At 40.4% G+C, this 12,040-nt stretch overlaps 1 protein-coding gene across 1 annotated transcript in view; it reads left to right on the forward strand.

The window, feature by feature from the left end:
• CFAP58 (cilia and flagella associated protein 58) overlaps positions 1-12,040 on the forward strand; it is a 109,332-nt gene that overhangs the window by 33,538 nt on the left and 63,754 nt on the right. Inside the window, exon 10 of the mRNA XM_053668660.1 lies at positions 1,299-1,490. Coding sequence (XP_053524635.1) covers positions 1,299-1,490 — 192 coding nt within the window. The remainder of the gene's footprint in view (positions 1-1,298; positions 1,491-12,040) is intronic.

Below are 12,040 nucleotides of genomic sequence, written 5' to 3' on the forward strand. Positions count from 1 at the left end.
ATAAGTGCCTGTGTTCCATTCCAAACCTATTCACAATCTCTTTGCTTTTAGTTATAGGCATATACATTTAAAAAAACTGGGCTAATTATTTTTTATTGTGTTAAAATACAAATCAGACTAATTTACTATTAGTGACATTTAGTACATTCACTGCTATCTAGTCCCAGAATATTCTCATTATCCCAAAGGGAACCCTAGTTGTGCAGTTACTCCCCACTCCTTCCTCCTCCCATAGCCTGGAAACTACTAATTTGCTTTCTTTTTTTTTTTTTCTTTCTTCTAATTTGCTTTCTGTCTCTATGGATTTGACTCTTCTGGGTACTTACATAACTGGAGTCATATTCTATGTGGCCTTTAACTCAGCACACTCTTTCCAGTCTTCAATCATGCTATGTTCCTTTTTATAACTGAGTAATATTCCACTATATGGATATACCACATTTCCATGGTCTCTTCATCAGTGGATGGACATTTGGGTTTTTTCCACCTTTGGGCTTTTGTGGATAGTGCTACTATGAAGACTCATGTGCAGTTTTTTGGTCTGAATACCTGTTTTTTATTCTCTGGGTATGTAAGCAGGAATAAAATTGTTGGATTATATGTTAATTCTAGGTATCTTCATTTTTTTAAAAAGATTTTATTTATTTATTTATCTTCAGAGGGGAAGGGAAGGAGAGAGGGAGAGAAACATCAATGTATGGTTGCCTTTCGTGCGTCCCCTGCTGGGAACTGGCCTGCAGGGAACCTGCCTGCAACCCTGGCATGTGCCCTGACTGGGAATCGAACTGTGATTGTCTGGTTCGCAGGCCCGCGCTCAATCCACTGAGCTACACCAGCCAGGGCCTAGGTATCTTCATTTTTAAGAAGGTGGTTTTAGTTTACTTTGTGGTCAAAGCCTGTTACATGATTAATTTAGTTGTTGTAAGCTCACAAGAAAAAGACTAGAGCTGGAATGGGGTCGACTTTGGGGTCAGCCAGCCCTTGGTTCAGACCCTGGCTCCTCCATTCCTCTGTTATATGAACTTCTCAAGTAGTGTAACTTCTCAGTCTGTTTCCTGGGAGCAGTATAGTGCTATTTCCTAGGGATATTGTGGTCGCTTAGTGCCTTTATAGGAGTGTTTAAAGTATCTTGTGCAAAATTAACACAGCAACTCTTAATAAGCTATAGAGAATACGATTGTCTTTACCCATCTCAAAAATAATGAATCTGATTGTTTTAGGGTTGGGGCAGGGTAAGCTTAACCCCAAATCCCCAAACATTTTAAGTAATGAGGTTGCTCTGCCATTGTTATTTTTAGAATATTCTCAAGGCCATCAATTCGACCCAGAAACAGACAGAACTGGTAAAGCTCCATGAGCAGGCCAAGAGGAACCTGGAGGAAGAGATCCAGAACTACAGAAATGAGGCTCAGAAGCAGAGAAAGATCATCTTTCAACTGGAAAAGGAGAGAGATCGGTACATCACTGAAGCCAGTGATCTCACCCGAAAGGTAAGGCACTCCTCGGTGACATGGGCGGAGGGAGCACCTGCACATTGCTTCTGATGGTCACATTTCTGATCGTCCCACTGTCACAAAGACGATTTATTCAGATTTCAGCCTGTGGTTCATGTGAATATGTAAGAGGAATGGAGCTGACTGCATAAAAGCTGCCCTGGTGGTGATGCTGGGCCAAACAGAGAAATGGGCAAGGCTTGTGTTTGGGGACCTCAGTTTCCCCTTTTGAGCCCCTTCTCTAATTCCTGGGTTCTCCCTCCTCCCTGTTGCCCTACTGAGAAAATCATCTTTTTAGAGGACCTCAAATTAAGAGGTGAGTGAATACTGGCATCAGCGACCTGTGTCACACATTCAAGGAGCATTTTTATTTTAAAAATAGTGCAAACTTAAAACTTCACCAGCGATGGAAATCCTTCCACTGTGTAGCCAAGTTTCAGGCTCCACTTCTCATAAACTGCTTACGAGGGAGAAGGCCCAGGCAGCCTCTTTAAGAATGACCTCAGGGAGTTGTCTGAGCACATTGCCTGCATGAAGCTTGAGTGGTTAGACTGGCATTGTTTTTGGTGCGTTTACAGATGGCAATGAGCAGTGGTTTCAGGGCAGGGGTGGGGGCTGGGGAATGAAGAAAAGTTTTAGCTATGAGGCTGAGAAGAGAGTTTGTGAGAAAAGACTTATGTAATGAGATTTCTCGCCCCTAGCAAAGTGCTGTCTGCCATGATTGCAGAGTTGTGTCTTCCATCTCCTCAGTGAAATCCGCAGTAAATCCCACAGTGTTTCCTGATGGTCTTGCATGCTTTTGTTTTGTTATTTGGAGTGGAATCTCAAAGATGATGAGGGGCACAACAGATATTTGAGTTATAAACATAAAGAAAGTGGGAAACAAGTTTTATGTCTTCTTCCCATTTGGGCTAAATAAATTCTGAGCACACATTTGCAGAATATAAGTTTAGAGAAGTACAAGGCATATGATCTGTCCAACCCTAGATGAATCTCATACCTCCAATTGGGAGCCATCGAAAATCAGCATTTCTCTTCCGACTTAATCATCTGAGGAGCTCCCATGATTGATTTATGGACTCTAAGAGGGCTAGTTGTCAGTTCAGGCATTCATATTCTCTGGCTCATGCTAATCCATTAGCCTCTGTATTAGTCAGCTAAGCTTGTAACAAATAACCCTCAAATCTCAGGGGTTTATAGCAACAAAGTCCTGTTTTTGCTCACATTAATGGCCCTTGAGGGTCAGCTTCAGCCCTGCTTCATGTCCTCTTCACTCCAACGGACTCTTCTGGGATGTGCTGGCCTCTTCAGAGGGAAAGCAGTGTAAAGTGGACCTTCGTGATGCTCTCAGAGATTCTCCCAGCAAGGGGAGAGCACAGGGCTTGTTCAGTCATATTCCATTGGCCAAAGCAAGTCACATGGTGAAGTCTGATCATATGCCCTGGGTAGGAGAATGATCCTCTTAAAGGAGGGACCTATATGGTGAGGCACTGAATATACCTGAACACATGATCTGTTGCAGCCTCTCACTTTTTCTTACTGATAATCAGTCTCCCTCCATTCCTGGCTGCTATTACACTGTCAGAGCTAACTGTTAAACATTCTAATGTGCTCTTAAAATTATTCTAGCCTTACCAACCTTTGTTACCTGTCTGCCACCTGGGGCAGTGCTTCCTAACATTTTTTGCATCACAGCACATGTAGACAATAACACGTCTGCAGCACGTGGGGATGTGGGTGAGACTGTTCAGGGCTGGAGGGGACCAACCTAAGGATGCTAGCTGCCTGGGTCCCACCTCACCTGGCCATCTAGTGAATAGAGTGAATTAGTATATTTGTGTATACCTGTCACCCATGAAGATACAACAGTTGGTATGCACTGACTTACGAGACTGAATCCAAGCTCTTTATTCTCCCTGGAAGGTCTTTTTTCCCCTTCTCTGCATGGAAAACTCCTGTTCGTCCTTCACTACCCAGCTCATGTTCATCTCTAAGATTAAGCCTGCTCTGACTCCCCAGGCAGAGCAAGTCACATCTTAATTTAGATCTTTGTTTATATCTTTGAAATGGCACTTATTATCTTCTAGTATGATTATTTTTGCATTTGCTTTTCCTCATTTACAGTAAGCTCTTGGGAGCAAGGCCTTTCTCTTACTTATTTTCTCATTCCTAGCATGCTGCTAAATATTAGGCACCAAAAAAATGCTTGTTAAACAAATAAACAGATGATGAATGAGAGAGTGCTGGCACTGATTTTAATGTGGGACTGTATATTTTTCTCTGTTTCCTTGTGAAGGAGAGATACTAGTACCAAGTTTTGCTGGCAACTCTATTTTCACAAGTTTTCTGATGTTTAACTGCACAAGATTATATAATATCACACCTAAATAATTTAAACAAAAGCCCTTAGAATATATTTATCAATTATCATTTTTCTCTCTCTCAACCCTGACAGCATATATCAGTTGCTATAGCAACTCATGTCATCTCTGGGCTTCCTATGAAGGCTCTAAATGTCTTTTTGCTTCTCTTCATATTTTTCTCTGTCTTTCCTTACCACCCCTTCTCTGTCACAAACACACACAACTATCCCTTATTTCCACAAACAGAAAGTTATCTTTCGTACATTCTGTTTATAGGGTTTTGAGGAATAATATCAAGGGCTGGGGAGGATGTCATGAAGCTGATATTTCCATTTACTTCTAGAGTTTACTTTGTTCCAAGTTTATCCTTTTGGTCCAGCAATTTCTTTTAAAACTGAATCTATGGAAAAATAAGAAAGGCAATAATTTTTACAAAAGAGCAGTCTTTAAAATAAGTGGTGCTATATTTATTTGGTACAATATTATTTACCATTAAAATCACATGCTTGAAAAAGATTTCTAAAGATGGGCAACATGTTCACAATATGAATCTGATAAAAACAAAATGCAAAATTATAGAGGGTGGAGCAAAAGTAGGTTCACAGTTATTTGGATGGACAATAATACAGTAATTAATAAATATAAATAACAATACAAGAATAAACTGTTTTGTATACTCACAACTGTAAACCTACTTTTGTCTTACTATGTAGGGTTTTCCTCCAGTTTTATCTGTGTGTATAGGAAATAGATTGGAGTGGCTGTGAGAATTAAATGAGGTAGTATTTATTTTTATGATTTAGAATAATCCTTTGGCACATAGTAAATGTTGGTAAACGTTTCATAAATGCAGAAGCAAATAAATAAATAAATAAATAAATAAATTTGTTGATAAATAGCCCAGCAGTATTTTTAAGGTGGCATTTGAATATAGCTCTTCTCAGCTTATTGTTAAGTGCCAGTAAGGTGCAGACATAGGCAAAAGCTTTTAACAGCATCGAACGTTAAGGCTGACATGAAGCTGGATGCTGAAGTAGAAGAGAGAATGGATGAGAATCTTAAAGCCCACAAAGGTGGGCTGAGATCTACCTGGACCTCAACCCATAGTTCCTTGAATTTACTTCAGAAAAGAGACCACCTGTGAAGAGCTAGAAAGATGCTTTAGAACTCTCCCACCCTCTCTCCGCTGACTCAGAGTCTCTACTGACCAGGTCACTCCACCTTCCTGCTAGTCAACTGTTTGTGCCTAGCTTTGGGGGCAATTATGGTGAACCCAAAGAACAAGCGGGAAGGCAGTGTGGAACTGCTGCTTGCCCAGTGCATTCTGAAGATGGTGGCTTAGGGATGTGGTAGGGCAGAGAGCATCACCCCTGAAAGTGGGGCATGCTAGGAGTTATGGTTTTCCATCGGCTACATCAGAGGGTAAGGAATGGGCATTGAGGCCTGGGGGTCCTCCAGTGTCATTAAATCAAAGAATACTAGAGGTTGGGTAGCAGACAGAGCTCTCCACACCACTGTGTTTCCACCTGTAGTTTTGAAAGTGCATTCATCACCATCCTGTGATACCTTAATAGAGCTGCTCCTAGGGTGTAATAAATCCTGCCTTGCTCAAAGATGAATAAAGAAAAAAGCAGCTTAATGGGGCCTATGGAAAAAATACGCCTTTGAAGCAGAGAAGGAAATGGCCTCGAGAAGCCCCAGGGCAAAAGCCTGGCTTTGAAAATTCCTCTGTGGGAAAATACTTAGGTTGAACCCTCTGAAATGGCCATTTTTGTAAGTGAAAAGCAGTTGATGCTCAGTGATTTCCTAAGGCTCAACCTAGTGGAAGAAAATGCTGAGAAAATGTTCGGCTTCTTCCAAAGAGTATAAATATACAAAAAATTAGTGTCAGGTTTCGTCTAATGTAAAGAAGAGTGTTTGTTTACTAAAATACCTTGATCTTTGCACTGGTCTGTAAGGTGAGGTCCAATGAACCAGAGTGAATCAAAGGAAAGTTAGAAAAGTAAAAGAAATTGGGGAGAGGAGGGAGGAGGGAAATGTGGAGGAGATATGAGAGAGGAGAGCAGAAAACACTAACACCAAAGCAGTAGGTTGGGTTCTCCTGGAAGAGGGGGCCGGCAGGGAGTATCCAGGGGTATGCCTCACACTGTTAGGTTTTAATTTTATGCACTGTGCTCTGTGCCTCAAATCTTCTGATGCATCAACCCCGTGTCTGGATTGCCCTGTGCAATGGGGAAGGAATAGGGTGCTGGTGGAAGTGAGGGCACACATCATAGAAAGGGGTCAGTATGTGCAAGAGACAAGGGGCTGAAGGGCAATCTAGAATTCTATGAAAACAGAAAATTAAAACCATAATAAATATGAGAAATATAATTCTGCCCCCAATTCCTGCTTTATAGATTGGATATTCTTGACTTTTTGTTGTTGTTGTTAAGGGCGGGGTGATCCCGGAAGGACATGTGATTATCTTTGAGTTGTAAGCCCAAGATGACGTGACCTCGAGGGTAAAGCAAAGATAAAATAAAATGAAGGAGATGGATAAGATAAGGAGCAGTTCTAAAGAGACTGAAAAACAAACGAACAAAAACCCAGACAAAATGAAAACAATGGCGGATTTAAAATCCACATTGAAGTTAGTGAAGAACAGAGCTGATGTTGTAGAAATGAAATCAGTGGAGGGCAAACCTGAGTGGTTCTCCTGGAATGCAAAGGGGTAAAAAATGAAAGAGGAAAATCATCAAAGAGATGATAGGAGATAGGAAGTCAGGAAATAGAAACCAACATATTGACAGCTGGTCCCCGATGGTGAAACTGAGCCCCAAATCAGAGATGTGTTGGGAATATATTTTCTGGAGATGAAGAGACAGCTGTGCAGTCAGTGACAGGGGAGTCTCATAGAGACTTGCCCTGGAAGAAAGCTGTGTGAGTGTGTGCGTGTGCGTGCGTGCGTGTGTGTGTGTGTGTGTGTTGGCTGTTTACCTACAGTGATAAAGAACAGCGCCCTCTGAGAATTAGGCAGGGAGACAAAGCAGACGTCCAGGTGCCTTTGTGTTTTCATAGGAAAAGGAGTAGAAGGACATGTACCAACGTATGAATTGTGGTTATATCTGGGTGGTATGTGTAGATACAGATTGTTTTAGTTTCTTTGTTTTGTGCTTTCCATATTTTTAAAATTTTCTAAAATGATTATGCATCACTTTAGTATCCTATTCCCCCAAGGGGAAAAAACCATGAATAAAACCTTGCCCTTCATTCAAGGAACAAATCAAATCCCACTCTTCCCAAGGAGCTCCACTAAAAGTCACCCCTGTCACCTCTCTGTGCTTGGTTCCCCTGCCTGGTAGGTGAGGAAATCCTGGTAACGTACTGTTACGTGCCTTTGCCTCGCTTTACAGTACAAGCTCCCTGAGGACAAGGCTTATTCAATTCTGAGCTCTAACTGTTACTTGTTCACTAAATAGGAATGCATGCAAATATTTTTTTGAAAGAATGAATGGAAGCCTAATTAGATGTCTGAATTAACAAGTCAAAGACTTACTTTTAGGTGTCTATAGTAAATTCTTCAGTAATAATTGTATCGCTATGGTCTGCCCTCCCTTTAAATTCATTTGAAACATGTCACAATGGACAATGTTATCTGGATTATCCTTGGCAATTTTAGGTGTGTGTGGCTTCTGGAGAGGTCGCTTTTTTTCTCTGGGCTGCAAAAATAGCATCAAAATTTGCCTTCTGTTTTTTTCTTTGTAGAGATAAATGGTGAAATTTAAGAGGTCGAAAGCCCTACATTACATATTATTAATCAAACTTGGCACTTGCAAATGAGAAAGAAGATCCCCTTTTGAGCCAGAATTGGATGGCTCAGAATCCCAAACTTTTTCTTAATGTGTTTGTCTCAGTAGACGTTTGCTATAACATTGCTGCTTGATAAACAACCATCAGATCTCACTGGCAGGCAAGCATAAGCACTTATTTCTCACTGACACACCTGCAGTTGGCTGGTGGTCAGGATCTAGGCTGGGCTTGTCTGGGCTTGACCCAGGGCAGGTGGTTGGGTCCAGTTTTGCTCTACATGTTTCTCATCCTCCGGGATGCATGGTATTCTCTTGGAGAAAGGAAGAAACACAGAGGACAAATCTAACCGCACAAGGACATTTTATGGCACTCTATCTGCCTAACGTTCTCTGACATCCCATTGGCTCTGAAAAGTCACATGTCCAGGCCCAACCTCAACAGCAAGGGCAAATAGACTCCTTCCTTGAAGGGGACGGAGCAAGGAGAGGGAGTGAATATTTGTGGAACCATAAACTAATCTATTAGAGTGTTTCAGCACATTTTTTTATCCTCATGGTTTTTCCTCTGCTGCACTCTAACTTTTACCATTCAAATAAGTTGGGAGGCACTGGGTATGGCGTTACAAGTTGTGGTCCACCAAATTTACTTTTTTTCTGAACTGTTAACAAATTCTAGGTAAAACCATTTGTAGTGAATTATTAAGTCTGAGGAGCATTTTGCACATCATGCACTCAGCTCTCATTAGGGCCCCTCTGTATTCATGCTAAATATGAAACTTCTGGCCTTTGCCCCCCAGACATTATCCATGCCCAAAAGCAGTCTTTCACAATGCATCCCTGCTTACAGGTTTCTTCACTCTCTGCTTATTTGCCTAAAGAGTGTCAAGCAAAGCTCTTCTAGACTGAGGTTCCAAGAAATGAATAATAATGTGCTTTCAAGGGCTTGGAAGTAAGTGGAAAGCAAAAGATCAAAGAAATATTGTTCACTGAATAGACAGTTCATAATGAAATGAAGCTCCTGTTTCTTTGATATTTATTTGAAGTTTTACACAGAGCATCTTTAATAGGCTAGAACCCTGGAGAGGAACTTCAAGGGGACATATGCCAACTATAAGGTTTTTGTATTATAATAAAAGAAGTGTGTTATGGATCACTATTTTCCCACAGAACAGAATATGATCCATTGAAAAATCAAACTGATTTATTTAATTCCTGATAAAACAATATGACATAATGCTAACCTATCATGATAATCTATTAGCATTTATAAAATGATTAAATTTTGTTATGCTAGGTACCTGTATACTGGTACAAATATGCATTTTTTCACTCAGATCCTCATAATGGCCCTCTTGAGGTGGCTATTGCATGATTATATCCATCATTATATAATATAATGTAATATATTATTAAAAGACAGAAACATGGATACGCTGCTATACATTTAACATAGAGGCTAAAACAAGAAAGCAAGAAAATTAAGGCTTAAAATCTCACATGTCTGGGCACATAGGTCCTTTTCTTCAGAGAGTAAGTTTTTCAGTTTCATTATGAAGGTAAAGGCATTATCAGCATTCAGACACTGACACTGAGTCAGAAAAACTTATTTGAGGAGATTATTGCCCTGATATTTCATCAAATGCCAGTTAAAGGGTTCCAAATTCAGTGACCTACTTTCTTACCCTGCCTTTGTCTATATAATGTTTTGACTACGTTGCAGCTTTCCATAATGCGTTATTGATTTTTATCTCAGTCTTATTTCTATTGGCAGGTTGCTTTAACAGAAAAAGAAAAGGTAGAAGGAGTAGGTTATAAACTGGGACTGCACCCTGATTGTGCACCATAAGCATTTTCCGGGTTCCTCGGAAACAGGCCTACAAATACTGGGAGCTCCAACTCCCTGGCTGTTATACAACTTTCTATATTTGGGTGTGATTTATCTCATGTGTTGGTTTGAGGTATCTAAAATGTAATCAATTAATTAATCTCCAGCCCCACTGCTGGCATCCCACATTCTCCGATAAACCGTTTTTAACGTGGGACATTTTGCTGACTAAAAGTTTTGCTCCTCAGTAGTTTAGTAACACCCCACACATTTTATGAGTTTTCAGGACTGGAACTCCTGTGTGGCATTGCTTTGAGTGATTTCCATCAGAACAAATTGGTTCCCAACACATAGAACTAAAGGACTTTGTAAATTGTCTTTTTCTTTAGTATCAGTACTTTCTCCCCCACCTATTGTCATTTAACTTAAATGCCTTTGATCTTCTTGGCATCGTGTTGGGTTCCTACTACTTCCAGCTTTAAGAAGGAAGACGCAAGATTGTGATTTTTGTGCACTGTGCTGCAGAGAGATGGATCCTGTTAGCTGGATGCCCAGAAAAGAAATGCTCTTGACTGCATCCTTTCTCTGGAGCATCACTCTGTCTGTGCAAAGGATTACGCTTGTTACTACGTCTCTCAGAATGATTGAAGAAGGGAATTTTTCTCTTCTCGGAAGTGCTGCTTGATATTCTGAATGCCGATCATGTGTTCAAAGTGTCTTCAATCTATTCACTTCAATGACCCCCCAAAAAGGCCATCATATTCATAAAAAGATTATATTGTAGGCCAAGAGAGCATCTTTCTTAAAAAAAAATAATAAACCACATAACTGATCCAGTCACGTGTGCCTTATTCAGGTTTCACAATTATTCCATTTTAGTCACTGGTGGTGGTAATGTTGAAAGGCCACCTGCTACTAATTTAAACAACATTTTTATTGTTCAATTATAGTTGTCCTCATTTCCCCCCACTGCCCTCTCCTGCCCTCCTCATACCCCATCCCACATTCAATCCTTTGCACCCCCTCTTGTCTTGTCCATGGGTCCTTTATATACTTGTTCCTTGAGTTGACCCTTCCCTTTTTTCTCCCCATTATTTCCTGCCTGCTCCTCTCTGGTTACTGCCAGTTCGTTCTTTATTTCCTTGTCTCTGGTTCTATTTTGCTTGCTTGTTTGCTTTGTTGATTAGGTTCCACTTATAGGTTAGATCATATGGTATTTGTCTTTTACCTCCTGGCTTATTTCACTTAGCATAATGCTCTTCAGTTTCATCCATGCTGTCACGAAGGGTAGGAGCTTCTTCTTTCTTTTTGCTACATATTATTCTACTGTGTAAATGGAGCATAGTTTTTTGATCCACTCATTTACTGATGGCCCACCTAGGCTGCTTCCAGCACTTGGCTGTTGTAAATTGTGCTGGTATGAACATTGGGGTGTACAGGTTCTTTTGAATTGGTGTTTCAGCATCCCTAGGGTATAATTCTAGCAGTGGAATCACTGGGTCAAAGGCAGTTCCATTTTTAGTTTTCTGAGGAAATTCCATACTGCTTTCCACAGTGGCTGCACCAGTCTGCATTCCTACCAACAGTGCACTAGGATTCTCTTTCCCCCACACCCTTGCCGGCACTTGTTGTTTGCTGATTTGTTTATGATGGCCATTCTGACTGGTGTGAAGTGGTATCTCATTGTGAATCTAAAGATATGGATCAAAGAAATAATGAAGAAGGGAAGGGATTTTTTTTTATTTCAGATCTATCCACATGCTTCTTCCCTAGACCTCCTTGTCTCAGATCTTCTAATTTTGTTCATTTCAGACCCTGGACCAACCTTCCATGCTGTTTACCACATCTCAGCGTTGAGAATACATCTATATCTGTGTATATTCTTACCTTGGGCCATTTTCTTTCCACACAAGGTGGAGATAGCAAATAATAATAAAATAGTAGAAACAGAAATATGTTGCACATAGATTTAAGAAATTGGTTGAAGTAGATAATTCTTATTCTCTCAAAAATATGTGTATCTATTAAGGTTGGGCTAAGAAAAAGTAGAAAATGTGGAAAGATCAATAACTGTGGGTGCCACTGAAAAAGTTGAGAGAAAATTAGCTCCAACAGTGCACTGAGGGCCTAATGGTTATAAAATTGAGCTTCTTCAAAATTTTAGGAATCAGATAATTCTCAGGCTTTAAAATATATTTTTGGTAAATTTAGAAAAAGTGCTATTTATGCACTTTGTATTCTTTGGGATAATACTGATTGGCATTTCTTTTTTTTTTGTTTGTTTGTGCTATCACAGTTGTCCTCATTTCCCCCCCTTTGCCCCCTCCACTCAGCTTGCCCCCACTTCCATAGTCATTCCCCACACTATTGTCTATGTCCCTGGATCCTTCATGTATGTTTTTTGACTAATTCCTTCACCTTCTTTAAAGCAGTCCCCGCCTTCTTCCTCCCCTCTTTTCTAAAAATATATTTTATTGATTATGCTATTACAGTTGTCCCATTTTCCCCCTTCACTCCCCTCCACCCTGCACACCCCCTCCCACCCACATTTCCCCCCTTTAGTTCATG

The sequence above is a fragment of the Artibeus jamaicensis genome, unplaced genomic scaffold (genome assembly GCF_021234435.1).
Source record: "Artibeus jamaicensis isolate MK-2021 breed Jamaican fruit bat unplaced genomic scaffold, CSHL_Jam_final contig_490, whole genome shotgun sequence".
Lineage (NCBI taxonomy): Eukaryota > Metazoa > Chordata > Mammalia > Chiroptera > Phyllostomidae > Artibeus > Artibeus jamaicensis.